This window comes from Anomalospiza imberbis, chromosome 6 (assembly GCF_031753505.1).
Source record: "Anomalospiza imberbis isolate Cuckoo-Finch-1a 21T00152 chromosome 6, ASM3175350v1, whole genome shotgun sequence".
NCBI lineage: Eukaryota > Metazoa > Chordata > Aves > Passeriformes > Viduidae > Anomalospiza > Anomalospiza imberbis.
The window spans coordinates 33,882,386-33,903,056 of record NC_089686.1 but is presented as its reverse complement, the minus strand read 5'-3'; the positions used below and the strand labels follow the sequence as shown (position 1 = coordinate 33,903,056).

General features: G+C 44.0%; 1 protein-coding gene across 6 annotated transcripts; it reads right to left on the bottom strand.

Moving 5' to 3' along the window:
- Positions 1-6,430: 6,430 nt before the first annotated feature.
- EXD2 (exonuclease 3'-5' domain containing 2) lies at positions 6,431-20,612 on the bottom strand. Of its 6 annotated transcripts, none has more exons than XM_068193210.1 (9): positions 20,588-20,612; positions 17,491-17,896; positions 16,331-16,587; positions 15,177-15,303; positions 14,102-14,427; positions 11,593-11,699; positions 11,227-11,362; positions 10,120-10,476; positions 6,431-9,371 (listed from the first exon to the last, which is right to left on the bottom strand). In XM_068193210.1, exons 2-9 carry the CDS (start codon positions 17,827-17,829, stop codon positions 9,155-9,157), a joined length of 1,866 nt encoding a protein of 621 aa, XP_068049311.1. In that variant the 5' UTR covers positions 17,830-17,896; positions 20,588-20,612; the 3' UTR covers positions 6,431-9,154. The 6 variants fall into 6 exon arrangements, with proteins under 6 accessions (XP_068049311.1, XP_068049310.1, XP_068049307.1 ...); XM_068193209.1 differs by lacking the exon at positions 20,588-20,612 and adding an exon at positions 19,234-19,333; XM_068193206.1 differs by lacking the exon at positions 20,588-20,612 and adding an exon at positions 19,154-19,267.
- Positions 20,613-20,671: the final 59 nt, after the last annotated feature.

The following is a 20,671-nucleotide window of genomic DNA, read 5'->3' as shown; positions in this document are numbered from 1 at the left end:
AAGAAACAAAGTGTCAGCTAGAGCATAGAATACTTTGAAGTTACTCTGTGTGAAGACATTGCAGTTCTTCCTTGTAAAATGCTCTATTAACTAACCCACAGTTCTTCTGTGCAGGAGACTTTCTGAAGCAAACTGAAGCACGATTGTATCATCAGGGACTTTCTCCTCCCTCATCAAACCCTAAATGCAGTTTGGGAATTCGTGTTGGCAGAAACAGTGCAGTCACTTTAGCTGACATTTTTCAGACAGGCAACTCATTGAGAGTCTACTCACTGCTGGGTATTTAGAGAGGAGAAGGTGAATTTAAATTCTGCTGGCCATACAGCTCAGCCCCAGAAAAGCAGGCACTGGCCCATGTCTTGGTGATAGGAGGCTTGTTAAAAAAAAAAATCTGCCTAGCTGTCCTCAAACTACCACAGGAACTATCAGTCAGTTTTCACCCTGAAAACATGAAGTGTGAAAAACAAACTATCTGGGGAGTTTTACACTAGTGAGTAGCTCATACTACTGCCTAGTGTAGCTCAGGGAAACTGTCTTGAACTAATTAGACTTTGGCTTCAGTCCATCACAGCAATTCCTACATGTCCATCCTTGCCCTCATGGATCATACATCATTTTCATGTAGTGTGCCTAACACACAGCACCCCATGGCTTTTGGAACTCCCTTCAAGTTGATTGTATTTTTCAGGCTTTTCCCTTCATCTTTGCTCAGGATGCAAGTGAGAAAATCATGCTGGTTTTACTTGCATGTATTTCCCATCTTGATTCCAGCACAATTTGTTTCTTTGTACAGCAGATCCATTTAATTTCATGGGGTGGTGGTGAAATCTCCCCAGCAAACTCTCAGTAATTTTAGAGAAAAGTAAGGCTGGTGAGGTTACTGACTCCATTGTCTCCCTTAAGTGAAGTTCTGAGATTTAAAAAAAATGAGCACATACTTGGGAAGAGAAAGTTCGTTTAGGACTGGAGGTCTGTCTTTGTATTTTTTCTCAAGGAAACATGGATTTTTTTGAAAGCTACTAAGTTGCATTTAAAAATAAATCCTCATTTGGCTTCTGTGTCTTTTTTGAAGCATTTGACTGGAAGTGCCAAGTGTGGTGTTAACATGTTGTGTGAGGAACAAAGGGGAGGGAACATGTGCCAAGGTCCCCTCCTCAGCAGTAGCCACTCCAAGCCTCACAGCGGTGCTATAAAACCTCCCTCTGATACAAGATACCACTCACAGCTACTTTTTAAGAGCTATAAAAATACAGAGCAGGCACACATTAATTAAAGTAGTTCAGAGAGAAGCTCTGCGTGTCTGTCTTGGCAGCAGGTGACTGAAGGGCACATAGCACGTAGGGGAGCAGGACGTCCATGCACAGACTTACCTAAAATATTTTAGTTTTTATCACCTCCGGGTTTGTCAGTGGGCAGCACAGATGGTTTGCAGCTGGGGAGCCAGTCAGTGTGCTGCTAAGAGAGCAATGTGACCTGTGTCATGAAGCAGTGCATACTGTAAGGAAGCTTTTCTTCCTTACACACACACATCACAAAAATCCCCCTTCTCTTCAGCACAACATGTTTCTTACTTACCTCTTTGTCTCTCCATTGTTTCCCCTAAACAAGACAAACTCAGTTCTTCTAGACTTTGCTCATAAGCTACATTTCCAAACTGATGTTCCCTGTAGAGCATAGGGCTCACCTTCCAGAATGACAAGTTTTCAGCAAAAGAGGCAGTGATGAGGACAAAAGCCCATTCAGGCTTCCCTCTGCTCCTTTCCCTTCAAGGTTAGAGCAAGGGAGGCCAAGAGAGAATCAAGGTTAGTAGCTGAGTGCCAACCCACTAACTATGGCCATTTCTCTTCCTTGTCCCCAACTACAGCCCACCATGAGAATAAGCTTTTCCTGTGAACTCACTGACTGGACACAGCTGGCAGTGAAACACATCCAGCAAAAGATTGGTGGCTAGCGGGAAGTCTTTCTGGTTTTAACTGGTGATTATTCCAATTGAGTGAAACATAGATAACCCACATTTTTTAGCTCTTATGTTTATCTACCTGTATTTACTTCACCTGTTGGCTTCTTTGTCCAAAATTGGAGCAGGCCTTACACACTCCAATATTGCACTATACACTGGAAACCTTGAAAGCAGCAGAGCATAACTGGAGCATGGAGCCAATGGGGCCAGAGCCCAGTGAAATTAAGAGTCCCAGTGCCCATTTGCAAGGCAGGGAAAAAAGGGGTATTTGGGTATTCTTGAGGATCTAACATTCACCATCACCTATGGCGCACAGAAGATGTACTTGAAGGCAATTTTCTCCTCCATAAACACTTTGTCAAGAGACAGGCAGTCTAGTCTGATGTTTCCAGAGCTCTGTAAGGATTTCTTAAGTTCCAATTTTACTGCTTGGACTGACTCTACTTCTAGTGTAGAGAAAGTATCTGTAAAATGGAGATAGTCTTTAAAACATCAGCACAATGCTTTGAGACACACAGCTGAACAACATCTAGTCTTGCTACTCATATATCACAGGAGAACCAGAGGGGGACAGAAGATAGCATAAAGCCTTTAAAACATATGGAAAACATTATCTAAATAGCAAAAAAATGACATGAAACTATATACACATGCTTACAGCTCAGATCTGAACTCTCCACAGCCCTTGCTAGATAAGTAGGGATAATGATTTTTTCATTCATAGTGCACTGAAAGGGAGTCCCACTCATATTTTCACACGCCCCAGCAGTCAGACAGTCTCTCTGCTTTTATTTACGGCTAGAAGTCCTGGACAGAGTCATGGCACAGAGGAAAAAGGAAAAGCAACTGGCAGATCTCAGCTAATGCATAGTACTGTCTGACATTTTTCAAAGAACAATCAATTGCAAAGGACTTGCTGTTAATCACTGTGAAACAGATACATTTCAGATCCCCACAGAGCATGATACAATGTGAAGCAGCTTCTTAGAGCAGCAGGGTTTTTTGTGAAGGGAGTTTGGACAGGCAGTTTTTCTTTTAAGCCTGCATTTCTGACAGCTGCCTAGTACCCTTTTCACAGGCTTGTCACATTTGTGCCGAGATATATAAATGCCTTCTCCTTTTTTCCTTCTTTTTTGCACAATCTTTCACTTTCTTAAGAAAATAAAGATAGAAGCCATATTTCCTATCATCTATAGATGAAGCTGAAATTTTTCCTGTACACGGAAATGGCTTCTTGTTATCTGAAGATGACATCTCTATTTCACAGTAAATGCCTCCATCCTTTTTTTTTTATCTGTTCTCTTTACTCCCCCCCGTCTCAAAGCTGAACTTATCCAATAGCTTGCAAAGGAAAGTAATAAGAGAAAGATGGTTTTGCTTTGTTTCCTGGTGACCAACACCACTGAGACCCCAGGTAGCATCACACTGGCTAATTCAAGACAGCAACAAGTTCCATTACAGTTAAGTGGCAAGAAGGGATGCAGCACTAACCTTGGCACAGAAATTCCTTGCCAGAGCTGCCTGCTCTTCATAGTAGAATTCACAGTGATAGAGGAATATGTTTTGATTAAGAGAAATTATGTTCCATGCATGTTTATTTACCTTTTGGGTTTTTTTTTTCCCTCTACTAAGCTTAACCATGTTGGCTTACTTGCATTACCCTCTTTACCTGTAAAAGCATCGAACAAAACCCCCTTGATGCAGGGCTAATACAAGAGGGCTAACTGTGGCTCCTTTAATAAGTCCCAGGGAAAGCTGGCTATATCTTCTTTGCATTTAGTTCAAACTGCCTCTGCCTTTCTCCAGAACAATGTACCCCTCAGGGTAAGGAAAACTCCTTGTACCAACAGTATAGTACTAAGTAGAAGAGAGAGAGAAAAATCTTTGTAATGGCCCCTATTCCCAAAGAACATCAAAGGGGATGGCAGCTTGCGGGAATGAAGAAGATCTTACAGGTCTGGCCAACTGTGGAGGCCCAAAAGAAGGAGATCAAGAAACAGTGATGAGAATTGACTTTCTGGTTCAGATTAGAGGTGCCTCTAAATCCATACAGAACGCTGCAGACAGGCAGGCGACTTCTTGTTACAGAGGCTCCCTTTGCATGTGAAAAGACCTAGTTCCTCCAAGACATTCAGGCATAGGGCCAAGGCAGTGAGGTGCTTCTCAAGGCAAACACATTGCCTTCATGGAAAAACTCCCACCAAAACCATGTTACAGACAGTGCAGAGTTCAGATACTCCCTAAGGAGCCAAAGCGATAGAAATGCAACAGGAAGAGAGCTTCCCATGCCTGCCATTACTGAATACCAGAGAAAAATGCAAGCCCACAGGGATATGCTGTCTTCTGTCCTGTCAATCACAGATGTGACAACTAGGACCTTTAGAGACTGTGAAAGGAGGAAAGCCAAGGCAATCCAAATGCCAAGACTGTCAGCAGCATAATTAACATGTCATGCACGGTCTGCTCAAAAGTGCAGCACCTACTGCACCTCCAACAGAAATGCTGCCCAGCTGGTAAATCATGCACCTTGCAATAATGTCTAAGTTACTGAAAAAATTAAGAAAAAACACAAACTGTAGTGTTTAGAAAGACAGAAATTAGTTTGTAGCCCACAGAGGAAGGGCTTCAAGGGCACTGCTTCTCCCAGTCCTGAGGCATGTCTCTGGAAATTCATACCCAGTCATATTCTTACAGAAGAACATCTGTTTCACATGGGCAAAACATAAGAAACAAAAAGGATGGAAGCAAGTTCTGCAGGGAATTCATAAGCCAAGACAGGTTTGGGGATCTCAGCAGATGTGGTGTGCTCCCTGCTAACCTGCAAGGACCAGTTTGAGGCAGGTGGCACCAAGCACCAGGTAAAAGGGAAAATTTCTCTCCCCCATCTCTGGCAGCATACTTTGGACAAACTTAAAAATGTGATGTGACAAGCAACAGAAAGAAAAACCCCATGTTGTGAAAGCCAGCCCATACAGAGAGAATTGCCAATTCTCCCCCTGCACAGATAAAATGGATGTGTGTGGTTAAGTGCAGGGCTGTCCCAGTTAAGATAAAATACTTGGGGCAACCTAGATGAATGCTCAGGCTGAGAAAAAAAATCTAAGGTTTCATTTGAACAAATGTAGATCTGCAGCCATGACTGACCAAAACGACCAGGCCAAGGACAGCACCTGAACCCACTATTCAAACATACCTGAGCAAGCTCACTATCCCATTGCTTGGAAGTACAGTATTGGTGCCAGCATGGGCTCTTCCACAGCTGATCTCTGACATACAAATCCGGGAAGGCACTGGAAAGGAAAACTCAGAGGGTGGGGTCCAGGTGTTACTGTAAGGACCAATGGACCCATAAGGACTAGGTAACGTCCAAGGAAAAGAAGAGAAAAAACAAGCATGCAAGAAAGGAACAAGAAAACTTCAAAAGTAGTACGGTAAAAGAGTAAATTTTTATATAATGTAACAATTAGCAATGGAGACATACGAAGAAGTTTTATCTATAGACTAATAGAAAATTTAAAATCATAATAAAATAAAGCCAATCTACTTCTGCATAATAAATATATTGCTTCCCCTCTTCTTTCAGATTGAATTAAAATTATGCAAGTTAAGGATATCTTACAAACAACAAAGAATCTTAGTTTAAAAAAATATTTGTGAAGGAAGTTCTCCTTGCTAGTTTCTATTTCTGAACAAGTGATTTGGAAAAAACCCTCTTCAATGATACCACTGGCTCCTCAAAAATAGAGGATCTGCAGTCCAGCTCTTGTCTCCACATTACTTTCTTGTCTCATAAACAGAAAAGACCTGACCTGTGGTCAGCCACACAGTTCCATTAAAGAGTTTGATCAGGAGTTCCTGTATCAGAACAAAGGGAGAAAAAACAAAACAGAACAAAGAGGTGAAATGGACACCTTGTACTCCTGGTGACAGAAAAGGAGTTTCTGAGTCACGCAGAGAGCTCTCAACACCCCGATCAGATGGAGACAGGATATAGCACTATCTGAACACATGCTCAAAATGCTTTGGAGAGAAAAAGTTATATCCAAACTGCTGCTGTAGGCAGGAAGGTCATGCTGGGATTATAATCAGCTTTGTGAATAAGCACAGAGACATACCACATTTGGCCAGATGATTTTTTTGTTAAGACTTGCCAGTGGTACAGGGGAAAAAATTGCCCATATAATGAAAATTATCTCATTTGCAGCTCTGTGATAAGTAGTATTTATCATGAATCTTTGATTCCTCATGCTGCTATTGCAGCTCCTCTGGGATGGCATTAATGTACCCTTTCTCTCCATGGCTCCTACTTATCTCAAACAGTCTCTACTACAAACAGGGTTTTTACCCCTGGCCTGTGAAATTTCTTGAATTATCTGATAAGGGCCAGTTTCAGCCACAATCACAGCAGGTCCAGGATTCTGCCCAAATGTTATAAAAAAATGTGGGTCAACTGTGCTATACACAGCAGTGTGAAGATAAGGGTTTTACTGAAACTTCTTTACAGAGGCATATAAAAGTTGAGCATAGCTTCATCATTCAGTAGAAGCACACTCATCTCATGCAATCAAAATCATCAAAAGGGACTGTACAGAAAGGAGTGTGTATTTTTAAAAAGTTGTCTTTAACTAAGGTCTAGCACCCGACAAAGAACGTGAAAATTTAAGGAAGTTAGACAGCAGCACATCTTAAAAAACAACAATAATTAGCACACACTAGCTTATATTTTCAAAGCATTTTACAAAAACATGAATTAATTAAGACTCACAACACCCTTGTGAGATAGTTAAGTATTATTAGTCCCATTTTAGAGACAGAGAAACAGGCATGAAGAGAGCATAACCTGCTCATCACCACACATGTCAAATCCAGGTACAGAACACACATGTGTGGTCAGATCTCTTAAAAGCTTCTGGTCTTTAATTTAAATTGTTTTCTCTCATCCCTTTTAAGACACCTGTCCTTATTTCAGTCTGATATGAAAAGGTACTCACCAAGTGCTATACAAAGAATCACTGAATGGTTTGGGTTGGAAGGAAATTTAAAGAACATCCAGTTCCAACATCCCTGCCATGGACTGGGACACCTTCCACTAGACCAGGTTGCTCATGGCTCCATACAACCTGGCTTTGAACACTTCCAGGGATGAGGCATTCACAGCTTCTCTGGCAAGCTGTTCCAGTGCGTCACCACCCTCACAGTAAAGAGTTTCTTCCCAATACCCAATTTAAACCTAGCCTCTTCCAGTTTAAAGCCATTAATCCTTGTAAGAAGTCATAGGAGAGTTGCTCCAGCTGCCTGATAATCTTTCTGGTCCTACTCTGGACTTGCTCTATTATGTTGGGGGCCACAGAGCTGGACACAGTACTCCAGGTAGTCTCACAAGAGCAGAAGAGGGGGAGAACCACCTCCCTTGACTTGCTGGTCATGTCTCTTTTGATGCAGCCCATGTTGCAGTTGGCTTTCTGGAAAAGTAAACAATACATTCCAGGAACCTCCTGAATTGCTTATGCCCTGCTGTGCTGCCTCTCCAATAGATATGAGGTGGCTGAAGTCCCCCATGAAGACTAGGCCTTGTGAACACAAGGTTGCTCTTATCTATAGAGGGCTTCATCCACTCAGTGTTCCTGGTTGGGCAACCTGTAGCAGATCCCCTCTCTCACCTCTGTCCCTGCCCTCCCTTTAATCTTGACCCATAAATTCTTGATGGACTCCTCATCCATCCCTAGGCTGAGCTCCATGCACTCCAACCAATCACTGACATAGAAGGTGACACCCCCTCCTTGCCTCCAGTGCCTGTTCTTCCTAAAGGGCCTGCATCCTTCCATTCCAACAATCCAGTCATAGGAGTTATGCCACCCCATCTCTGTAACAGCCCTGCACGCGTGAGCACACTGCTCACGACAAACAAGCAGAATTAGGAAAAGCAGTTTTTATAAACTCTGTGTTACTGGAAGCTGTTTAACAAAAGACTTGACGTGGGTATTTCCATACTGCTAGAGTGTCACTTCTCATCAGGCACCTGCCACCAGGAAACTTGCTAAGGCCGATCTGTAATGCTGGGACAGCTCAGAATCTGCAAAAAAATAAGGTTTCTTTGCTTCTTCCATACAAGGAATCTTTCTGTGGCAGGGGGTCCTCTCTAGAAAGCCCTTTTATGAATACAATTGCACTGAAAACAAATAAAGATTTTTATCAGGAAGACCCTCACTGAATCACTAGGTTGGAAGAGACCTTCAAGATCATTGAGTCCAACCCAGCCCTAATGCCTCAACTAGACCATGGTACTGAGTGCCACATCCAGTCTTTTTTTAAACATATCCAGGGATGATGACTCCACTACCAGCCCAGGCAAACCATTCCAATACTTTATCACCCTTTCTGTAAAAATTTTTTTTCCTAATATCCAACCTACATTTCCCTTGGTGCAGCTTAGGACTGTGTTCTCTGGTTCTGTCAGTTGCTGCCTGGAGAAAGAAACCAACCCCCACCTGACTACAGCCACCCTTCAGGAAGTTGTAGAGAGTGATAAGGTCACCTCTGAGTCTCCTTTTCTCCAGGCTAAACACCCCCAGCTCCCTCGGTCGTTCCTCAGAGGGTTTGTGTTCCAAGCCCCTCACCAGCCTCACTGCCCTCCTCTGGATGCTCTCAAGTGTCTCAACGTCGTTCCCAAACTGAGGGGCCCAGAACTGGACACAGCACTCAAGGTGCAGCCTCACCAGTGCCAAGTATAGGGGAAGGATGACCTCCCTGGTCCTACTGGCCTCAAGGTAAAGCCAAGGGCACAAATGTACGTCAGAAAAATCTAGAAACATTCATCTATTGTGCTATTGCTGCCTTTCTCTGAAATCATTTTATTATGAGAGATGGTCTGGAGGCATCAGGCATCCTGGGAGCCAGAAAATGATTCTTCATAGTCACTTTGAGAAGACAAGTTCCTTTATCATACCACTCTTGCCCTGAACTAGTAAGTAACAGACTAGGATTAAACTTCCAAACCACCTGAAAGTTCAAGTCAATGGACTTAACTCTATAAACTGCCAAATTTAACTTTAACTGGCAAATCTGGCAGATCTACTGTTGCCTTTTTGCAAACCCAGGCCCCTGGTGTTAGTGGAGACGCAGAAATAAAAACAGTCTTTCCATCTTCAGTTACATATGTCCATTAGACACTATCCAGAGTCCGGGAAGTTAGTTTCATGACAGCTTGATCTGAAGATCCTCCCCATACTTTTGGATCAATTTCACATGGTTATGGTCCACTGACCATTGCTCTGGGAGGTGTTTGGGCTTCATGCTGTCCAAGAAATGCTGCCGCCAGCGTCTTTCCAGCTGCATAAGGGAGCGCAGGCCTCCTTTAGCACAACACTGCACCACCTTCAGTCCATGTGGCACGTAGCTCTCATTGCAGATCCTGCCAGGACACAAGCACAATTTATTTTCACACAAGCCCACTGTCAGACTCCAGATCTGTCTCCAGTGAACAGCAAGACACTGAAGATACTTTCTGCTGCAGAGTTTAATTACAGACAAAGGGTAAGCTAACCAAGAGGGAGAGTTTTAAGCTTTGCTTCAATGCCAGACTGCTTTCTGGAACACAGTTACACTGTAAACCTGGTTTCTCTGAACAGAGAATGTGTTCTTCTTTACAGCAACACTAAACAAAGCTCTTAAGGTCTATTCCAAGCTCCTCAGGAGACTGCAAACTCCTCAAGGCAAGAATTACATGAGACTTCAGAGTGCTGAGCCTATCACTGAATTCCCTGCCTGGATGGGTTCTGAGTTACAATATCTGCACTTTACAAACAGCAAGCATAACAAGGAGAAGATACTCATTTCATGCAGAGACTAGACACTTGTTAAGAAAAGATATTTGGGAAGACTTTGAGAAAGTGAAGAAGAGAAGACTTCCAATATAACTGTCCTTCAGACTCTTTTCCTGATCTGTCCTTCAAAAGAAGTATAAAAATGTTGGAGGGGAAGATGGAGAGCAAAAACAGAGAACTGGTGAGGAGGAAGAGAAAGAGGGAAAGAAACAAGAGCTGAAGTTCAGAGACCAGTGGTGGGTTGAGGGGAGATGGGTATAATAAAAACAAAACCAGTAAGAAATGCAATATAAACAACTAAAAACCTTACATCCAGCCTACATGGGCTTTCTATACCTGGTTTCCAGACCAGCTGCTGCCTGGAGCATCTCTGGAGTGACTGTGTCTGTGTTATAGAAGTCCTTGATGCTTTGCAGCAGCTCTGCCCTTCGGGGGTCAGGCAGGCTGTCTGCATTCAGCAGGGCACGCGCCCCCGAGCGCACTTGCCTGCGCAGAGGGTCCTCTAGGAGACGCACACCTTCCTCGGAGCCAATGGGAGCCCCAAACTCCTGGGCCAGCTGCTGCTTGAGGTGGTTGTCATAGTAATTGGAGATGGCATGGCAGGATGTGCAGAGTAGAAGCACATCATGTGAGTTGTGGTCCTTCATCTGGATGGGGAAGTGTCTTCGGTATTCATGAGGAACAACATTCTTTCTAGAGAAGACAAAACAGACAGCTCACTGTACTTGTCTGGAGCTGCTGCACCCCAGTTCCTCTTCTTCCTGCCCCAGGAAGGGTTAGCTAAAACTAAAAGTCCAGGTAAGCAAGGATTACCAGGACATGTAGTACAGAAAGTGATTATTTTTAATCTTTTCATTTGTAGTTCTCTCGCCAGACTTTCTGCATTTCTCTTTTTTCCATTCCAAAAATTCATCACTTTCAATTAAAGATTCATACTGTAAAAAAAAAAAAAACCAATAAAAACAAGTAATGCACTATGAGAAGTATACTTCTCAACTAATCAGCAGCAGACAAAAAGACAAAGAGAAAAATCTTCTTTCTTGACCTCATGAGCTTCAGGCTCACGTAAACCTTTCAAAAATAAAGGATTAAGTAGTGGAAGGAATACTACAGCTCTTTTTGGAAGGGTATGCCACCCATCCAGTGTGTGTCAGCACACTGCTGCCCCTGTTACTCAAACTGCAGCATATACATGTTCCATATGCTATGATCTCTCCTAGGATCAATATCTCCTGCCTCTGTAAGAGGAAAGGTTGGTCTCTTCAGTGTTTCACACAGCCAAACAACTGCAGAGCACGCAAACAGTGTCCTGTTCATGTTCCCCAGGACACGAACAAGCACAATGTTTCAGGCCACTAACCAAGCTTCTGGATGCCAAACTTGATGCAGACCTCAGGCCTGTTTTAGAAGATGGATTTTTCTCCTACCCACTAAACAACTCACCGGATATAGGATTCTCGCTTGCCACAAACAACACAGAGGTTTTCTTTGACGGTCAGATAATAATCAACTTGAGACTCAGGACGTCCTGAAGGCTCAAAACGCAGCTTCACAACAAAAGGGTCTGTGCTAACTAGCTCTAAAAGGATAAAGGCAAAGAGAAAATATTCAAGACAAATTGTATTGGAGAGCTAAAATAACGATGGTACAACGTAAGAGTCATCCTAGTGAATCCCCAACAGTACTTCCAATAAGAAAGGATACAAAAAAATCCATGCTTCATTAGGAAGAAGAGAGAGATGAGAGAGAGGAGAGAGAGAGGAGAGAGAGGAACATTTCAAATACCAACAGGAAAACTGGTATGCCTACCTCCAATCCCCTTGTCCAAATACCACTGAGCCTTCTTGCGATCACAAGTGCACAGAGGCTGTCCATCTGGTGCATGCAGGAAGCAGTTGTCATACAGCGGAGATTTTCTATGAAATAAGGGCAGTATTACAGCAGCTATAATAGCATGCAAAAAACCCCAGAGCTTTCTATAGCCCTGTGTGTCACACTGCAGGTCAGGCAGCTTCCTCTGAATCACAGGAGTACCCCTAAACACAAACTTGAGGCTGCTGAGACTCCACAGTCTGCTGCTCAGGGAAGCAGTACATCTGAAAATTTATCCAGAATTCACCAACTGACTCTAAGGTATCTTTGCTCTCCTGCTGCCAACATAATTCTAACACTTGAATCCCAATTTTCAAGAGATGCTGTCAATGAAGACAGCATTTAAAAAAAATTGAATTAGAAAACAAAAGAGAATTGTAGTCACAAAGGATGATGAGCTAAGAGTAAACTCAAAGAGAGCATCAACTTACAGGCAAGGCAGTTTCAAGGATCAGCTGCCTAAGCCTGGATTTTAATGTTTTTTTATGAAAACCTTTCTAAAATTTAGTGTGAATAACAATTACTTTATTCACCCAAGAGAAATGGTCCAAAAACACTCCTGCAGGACTGGGAACTTGAACACATGAGTTAAGGAGAAAAACAAAGCTGAGCTGATGCCCTCAAACACAGGCAGTGTGTTTGCTACAACTGTGCCAAACACAGTTTGCCAGCCCTTGGCAGTGACAAGAAGTCCTGCGTGAGCAGTCTCTGGCAGTTTGTGGCAGTGTGTGGAAGGGCTCTGTTTTGCAGAAAACATTTCCTTACTCTGCCAACCTCCTTCAAACAAAATTGAAGCATGGAGCAGGCTGGGTTCAGAGAGGACCTGGGAGGAACTGGCCAGACATGTCACAATACACTGCAGAAAAGTTTCCTTTCCTCTCTACAGCGAGATTGTACAAATTCGTTCTCAGCAGAGCTCTACCAGCTAAAAAGGTTGATTCATAGGCTATCTCCTTCCACTGAGCATCAACAGTTCAACTCAGCCACCATGATCATTTCAGTACTTCCCAACTCTAAATGAATAAATATTAAAACTAAACAGACTTAAACAGAAAGGAAGAGTGAAAAAGGACTTTTGAAACCATATCCAGTGTTATCACAGACCAGAGCCACAGTGCAGTAAATACTGTAAAAAGCAGTGAGTCTACAGATCTCTCATGAAGTCAAGCACAGTTAAAAACAAAAAATAAATAAACATATATGGGGAGATCTTATTTTGTCTTGGAATGTAATTTTGTTTAAATTTTAATCCTCCCATGAGATGCAGTCCTCCTGTTTTGTATTACACAGCCTCCAAAAAAAATTAAAAAAAAAAAGAGGGACTTGCTCTGTAAAACTAATACTGTTAATCACTGCTAATGAAATCAATACTATTGACTATACTAAAATTTCTTCGTTGCCAATCCAATAAACTTAAAAAGAAGAAAACAAAAACAAAATTGTATTTCTTTCCCAACGATATATACATATAATTTTAGTTATGTCCAGTGATAAATTTTATTAGATTGTATCCTAATAAAAGCAAACATACAGATATCCCACATCTTCCACTGCACTGAGCTTAAAGCAACTTTTCCAATTTGTTTTTAATTTAAAAACAACTGAACTCTTGCTAGCAAAAGCTCATAAGAATTTAGGATTCACTCCAAAAAATCGCCTGCAAAGATGGTAATCCTGAATCCAGCAACAGCTGCCTCTGCAAGGCTAAAGCAGCACTGTCCTCTCCTCTCACCCCCTGGCCAACCCAGAAGGGCACCGCTTTGCTGCTACCACAGGCTGTTCCTACCTGTGACCTCTGGCACTCCACATAGCATGTCTTACCCCTGCTAACCTCAGCTTTCAGCCCTGCCATCTCCATAGCCACGGTGACATAGGACAGCAAAGGAAAAACAACAATCCATGAGGCAGATCCTGATGAAAAGACAAGCTCTGTGCAGTTGCCACCTTCTCCTTGGAGAAGACAGGGCACAGCTGTTTGGGCAGCAGAATTACAGAATCATAGAACATGCAGAGTTGGAAGGGACGCCCCAGGATCATTGAGTGCAACTCCTAGCCCTGCTCAGGACACCCTGGACTCCCAAGAATAACATCTGGAAAGCCAACTGCCTCCTGCTAGGACTCTGCTCTCTGGCTGATGCTTCCATGGTGTGGTGGGGGGAGGGAGGAAGGGAGGGAGGAAGGGAGGGAGGAAGGGAGGCAGGCAGGAAGCAAGGCAACACCTCAATTTGCTCATGATCTAAGTAGAGATCTAAGTGCTGCCCCTGCTTTCAATACCACCTAGAGGAAAATGAGGAAAATAGGCACAGGATCTGACCCCCATGACTGTTAGGTCCTGTGTTCCCTTTCCTAGCTCATATGACCTATTTTGTTTAATGACTAGAGCATGAGGCAACACTCAGGGTTTTCCACATGCAAAGCAAAGAGTAAGATGCGCTCATATACTCACCGTGCAGAATATCCCACACCCAGAGGCTTTCGCTTCTGCCTCCGTGGATCTCTCATTTGCTGATTGCCAGAGGGCTGGCCATTCACCCAAGATTTCCGACTCTTTGTTTTCTGAGGGGAACATCCCTCACCACTCTTCTCCTCTCCTGTGCTGCCACTCTTTCTTCCTCTAAATGGGATATCCACCAAGCCCTGGCATTTACCCCATGCTTTCTCCCAAGCAGTTACAGAGTTTTCACCTTCAGGTGTAGCAGGGAGGCTGGTAAATCCCAGCAAATGGAAGAACACAGCCACTGAGACCTGGGCATCCCTAGCAGCATAGAGAACCTGCAGAAAAGCACAGAAATTAAGATATTGACAAACAGCAAATACTTCCAACATTATCAGACTTTAGCACAAGGTACAGAAAACCAGAAGCTGGATTAATTTCCTTTTGAAGTTCATATGAAGTTTTGCCAGTTTAGTGGCACTTTCATAACAACACCACATCCCACTACCTTGGGGTAGTACCCCCAGGAATTACAAAGGACTGAAAATATATTTAGGTCAGACATCCTCCTACCCCACCAATCCCTCCTTAATGAAAAGTTCCCTTTTATCACACTGGCTAAGAGTATTTAGCATGGTTTTTTGTCCTGTCACTCCCTCTGCCGGTCACTGTTTCTGCAGTGCAGCTTGACTAAAGAAACTGGGCAGTCGGGGAAAACTCAGTGCTCTGAAGAAGGTGAGTAAGATTTCCAGTGTCTCTCCAGTATTGCACCGACTGCTACAGACTGAAGAAAATAATAAAAAGGTGAGGTTTTGGAAATATTTCTTCAAGGAATCTTGCCTCATAGATCTTTCAGGACTAAAGGAAAACAAGGCCAAAGAATCCAGGGAGAATAGCAGAAAATTATCTTCATGGAAAAGAAGAGAAATGCAGGCAGTGAGTCTGAAATTAACTTTAGGCCCTGTCACACATAAAGTTTGGAGGTATAATTTGAAAAAGGGCTCAAATCTCCCTGTTGTAAAGCCTCTTTTGCAACTAAGAAGGTTACTTTTCCTCCCAAAACAGTAAGTTGAAGTGGAGAACACACCTGATCTTGTGTCAGTTCTTCTGCTTCCCAGTTGCTGCAACGCACATGAGGAGATTTGTCAAGCGGGAAGTTCAGGACTTTTTCAGCTAAAGACTTAAGGCTAAGGCAGTTGTGAAGTAGATCCTTCCTTCAATTCAACAAAGACAGTGAAACAAATATATTAAAAATGAAACTATACACTCATGCAAATTCAGATGGCCTCATACAGCCTGAACCTGCGAGAACACAATGCACATGATGCATGATGCATCTCAGCTTTACAGGCCCTCTCCCTCCTCTCTACTAAAATGTCTTTTCTAGATTTAGTAATTATTTCATGTCTGCAATATGCAAAGCAGGCAAGGCTGGGAGTCAGTAACATTTAAGGCTGAAGTGTTTGGCTCTGAACTACTCCCTTCTGAACTAAAGAAGTCAATCATATAGTGATGGACCACTTGTCTGAGGGATTCACGAGAAGCCCAAGAACCAGGAGTGACGTGGAAGAATCCTGGCCACTAGAGACAGGAAGTCCATTCTCAGTGCTAAAAAGGCACCAACAGGTCAGCAAAGCATGGCCCAGATCACTAACACCACACCCAGACACACATATAATTGTACATGAAGAATATGTGCAAGTAAAACATCTTGTTTCAGGAAGAGTGAAAGATAAGAAAATGGCATCACAAGTGTAACCTTTCCGTAGAAGAACTGTTATTGAAAGAGAAAATTGGAACTGGTTTATTTAGTGATTTTTCAAGAAATCTTGAAATTCAACAATTCCACTTACATGCCCTTGGCACATTTAACTCACACTTCTTGGCAGTGCAAACATCTGCTGACACAGTGTTCATTCTTACTGCATTACATCACTGTGCCCAGACTTCTTAAAAGCTGAAGCATGGTACACAGACAAGCCCACAAAGGTATCAGTCTGTGAGAGAAGACTAATGGACACAATTAGCAAATTAAATCCTCACTAAGATTTAATTTCCATTAAGATCACAGAATAGAAGCATGACATGCTCTTGGGCTGCAGCTATCAATGCCCATTCTCCAAAGCCACCCTAAGAATTCCAGACATACCAGCCTGATATCATTCAGCTTATGCAAATCACCTAAGAAATATTTCCAACTCAAATGATGCCTCAAATGGACCTCTGTCTTCAGGCACTTACCGCTGTCTCATGGCTAAATACCGGAGGTCCATGCTCCCTTTGACTGGAAGGCCATAATCATGAAGCAATTTGCAAGCATCTTCCCAGCATCCTACCCCAACTTTCAACACAGCACTATCTGCCATGATGTCCAGCAGGGTCTTTGGAAGAGTCTGGCCACTGGCAACAAGCCTGGGCAACCGAACAAGAATGCAGAGGCCACTGGAAGAAGCCATCTGCAACAGGGATACAGGATTTGCTTTTCCCTCCACAGATACCTGTATTGAAGTAAAAAATGAGAGTCCATGTTACTGTATTATTAGTAATACTGGAGCTGAAGCAAATTGCAAAAAAGGCCACTGAAAGCAGGAAATACTTATCAGTTTACACAGTCTCTAAAATTCATGGCAAGTTATGTGGTCTTTTTCATAGTATTACTGTGCCCAAGCTACTTTTTGCCACATTCCCACAAGAGAATCTTTCCCCCTTTCACCCTTCTCCTGAATAGCTGAGCTGGTGGAAGATATCAGAAATACTTTTGAATCCACATCAGCACAAAGCCACCCACTATATAAATGTGTATGTATGGCAAACACATTGTTTAGCTGTGGCTTATACTAATGACTGTGGGGTGAATAATTTCCAGTCAAAACAATGGCAAAGCCAGGCTTTATAAATTACTTTAAGCCTGTTTGAGATATCACACACGTAAATGTACAAGCAGGAGAGGAACTTTGTTTTCTGGTTGTCCCAGTGAGTTTTATCAACGTATCAGCATTATCCTCCTTTTTGGACTTAACATTCTTAAGATATTGTTTCTTAAATATGTAGCTGGATTTAAAATAGTGTAAGCCTAGTGATTCTAGTAAATCACCTTTAAAGAGATATTACACAAAACACATAGCGCTATATTTAGCCATACAATTGCTACTATATTTAGTAAAGTCGATTTATCACAGGAACTCAGTAAACAAATACATCTGGTGAATTAAAAACTTAGCATATTTAAACGTAAGAAGAATCAAAATTAGCAGCTGCTTCACTGCCATCATGACAGACAATCACAGATTCAGTAGTCAGCCCCATGGTATCTGTTTAAGCAAAGAAATTGCTCCACCTTCAATAATTTCCCCATGCAATTTGCTATCTAAAAGAAGGAGAGGCGCTTCTTGATCACTCACCCACTCACAATCAATTCCAAGAACAGGCCACTTCTCTAGCTCCTTCTTCAGCAATGGTTCAACATGATCCCACTCCTCCTGCTCTGAAACTATCACTATGTCTGCATCAAGGGTCCTCTCTATCCAGAAAAAGGTGGGAGATCTGAAGAAGGAAAGCACCTTCTTATCCTCTGCCTTAATGAGTTTCTCATCTCCTGACTTTACTGCTGCTTCCTCTTGTTGACCACCACAGCGTGTTTTTTCTTTCCGACGCTGGGTCGCTTTCCACAAAACCAGGCCCCCCAGAGCAACACCCAGCAGAGTGGCCAAAGTAATCGTCACGGCTGTTTGCTTGGCCATTTTTTATTGCGCTTTCTCCCCCTTCACCTCATCCTCTCAAAACAGCATTGTGGGATTTCCTCATGGCCTGCAGAGAAAAATAAGAGAGGAAGAAATTAAAGACAACTTAATAAAATCCGTTTAGAGATATTAAACACATGCAATGCTCTCATAACAAGGTTCTAGCCATAACTTGTAATCTTGACAGAAAAAAGGTCTGGGTCCCACTTTGATAGACTGGGGGCCTGTGGACACACTGCTGCAGTGACGGACTGGACAGGAAGAGGAGACTGAATGCTGCTGTTGATCACACCACTAAAAACCTTAATGAGACTCCATTAAATTAAACTGGTGCAACTCCGTGCTTCCACAGACTCTGCTATTCCAAAAAATAAACTAATCACGGATATTATCAACACCTTTAATTTCAGTTTGTATCTAGATCAACCTAAACAAGGCCAAAATGAAATTGCTGCAGAATAAGCATATCTGTTCACGCTTTAGTAAATAAGAGGCATTTATTTATCCATTACATTCACGTCCATACTAGGGTCAAATGGTCTTCAGGCGTTGAAAAGCCCTAAAGCAGCACCATTTTATTTAGCTGTCCCTCTACCACACAGAAGCTTAGTTACTCAGTAAACTGGAATCAATCCTGCTCCTCCATCCCAACCCACCACGTTGTTTCTAAAGGGCTGTCCTTGCGCACACTTCCCCGCAAGGAGAAGTTCGGGTGTCGACGCTACTCCAGCATCGATGCTGCCCAGCCGCTCCCAGCACCCCGAGCCGCTCCCAGCACCTGCCTGAGCACCCGCGACGCAACAGGTCGTTCACTGCCACCCCGTAAACTGAGCGCGAACACCGCGTGCAACGAGCCCGCCCTCAGCGACAGCCTCTCCTTCGGGCCAACAGCCACTACCCCTCTGGGAACCGAGGGGTGCCTGTGATCCCTGTGCGGATCCCCCGCCGCGGCAGGAGAAGCCCCGTAAGACGCCCCGGCCCCGGCTCAGTCCCGGCGGCAGCGGCGCGCCAAGGCCCGGGGGCGGGCCCGGGATGCCAGCTGAGCGCGCCTCCGGGCCGCTGCCAGGCCCGGCGGGATGGGGGCAGGCGGAGGCGTCCGCGGCTCCTCTCGGCACCAGGGGGAACGCGCTGCCCGCTTTAGGATCGGTCGCGGTTATCTACCCCGGGAAGAGGCCCGAACGCCGGGAGCGAGCGTGCGGGAGGCCGCGGGCGCAGCGGATCGCGCACCGGCGCACCTGCAGCCGCGGCCTCTCCGCGATGCGCGCAGGAGCCTCTCCCCCGCGCCCGGCCCCGCCGCCCGCCCGCGGCCCCGCCGAGCGCCCACGGATCCGCCCGTTGCCTGCGTCCCGCGGAACGGCTGCGTCCGGCTGCAGGAACGCCCCACGGGGCAGTCGCCACACACACCGGGAACCTTAGAGTGGCGGACGCTTCCTCTGTGCCGGCGGTGCGAGCGGGCCGTGGGCGCCGCCATGTTGTACGGCAGCTAGTGGCGAGGCGGCTGTGTCGCTGGGCAAGCGCCGACGTGTCTTCAGCCGGAGCAAAATGCTGGCACGAATACTGAAAATCCAGCTCTTTTTAAAGGAGTTTTTTGGAGGGAAAAGTGCGGTTTGTTGTCTGCGGCTAGGGGGGCCTTGAGGAGCGAGCCGCAGCGGGCGTGAAGTTACCCACACGCAGAGCACCGGGGACCAGATAGAATGGGAAGTAAAGAACAAAGGCAGCCAGGAAAATAAATAGCAAATCGCAGCCACCTCCAAAGTGGTAAACTGGAAGCAAACAAAAAGGAACAAGTCAAATGGAGAGTGTTAAGAAATTATCAGAGGAACGTGTCACTTAAACGTGACAAGTGATTGTTCCCCCGTGTGTGCAGAGGAATTCGGACGTTGGAAGAGTGACACCACAAAACCTGGAGAGTGAGTGTACAGGCAGCTGCTGTATCCAGAGTTACAATCATCAGGGTTTGAGGTCATCACTGTTAAAAAGCAAATGAGTTTCCCGCCCAAACTCCGTTGCAAATGAGAGGATCTGAGCACCTAGTTTCTTCAAATTCGTTTGTATTTCCCACTATCTCTGAGATTTTGTGCTGTTAGCTTTCCACCTAGCTGCATGTATTCGAAGTAGAGACTGAACTTACAAAAAATACCGTGTTAAATCAATTTCACAATTTGACAGCATCAAATTTTGTTTTGTTTTAACTTTGCCACTTATAGTCATCAGGGTAAGAGAATCTCCCTAGCAGAGATTTGGTATTTAGTAGACACATTGTCCAAAGAGAGCAACAAAGAGGCTAATGGCTGGCACTGGCAAAAATCTTCTCTAGAGGCAGTATTTTTTTCAGTCTGTAACTCATCTTTATTCTCTCCCTTCTTTTTTCTTTACTCAGGAATGAGGTACAGACATCTTGATAGCTCACAAGGAAAACTGGTGATTTCCAGAACACTTTTTTGACCAAATATCAGAAATAAGATGACAAGGCTATTAAAGGTTAAGCAGGTACTTGTTCTAATGATGTGATCTATGCCAGCATGGTGTGGCCATATCAGGTCTCAGTGGTGCTGGGGTAGGATCAGAGTTTTGTTTTCCATTGACTTGCATCTGTATTTTGAATGTACAAATGCTTTATACGTTATAGTCACAGCTTCTGTATCATAAGTGTTTCTGCAAAGCCTCTCAGTCTTGCTCTAAAGTGACAAGACTTTTATTCATTTTTATATTAATTCACTGAGTTACAAAGCATTGCAATCTCACTGCAGTAACTCACACCTTGTCTCTGGTTCATTCTCCTCTAGAGGGAAGGTCTGCATCTCCCTTTCAGTCACAGCCTGGCCCCAGCTTCTCCATCCAT

Excerpts from the sequence above, each read along its gene's own strand:
- EXD2 (XM_068193210.1), bottom strand. The coding sequence starts at position 17,829 with ATGGCCAAGCAAACAGCCGTGACGATTACTTTGGCCACTCTGCTGGGT. Across the intron at positions 16,588-17,490 it reads TTGGAATTGATTGTGAGTGG|GTATCTGTGGAGGGAAAAGC; the intron begins GTGAGTGATCAA and ends ACTTCAATACAG. Across the intron at positions 11,363-11,592 it reads TTTGGACAAGGGGATTGGAG|AGCTAGTTAGCACAGACCCT; the intron begins GTAGGCATACCA and ends TTATCCTTTTAG.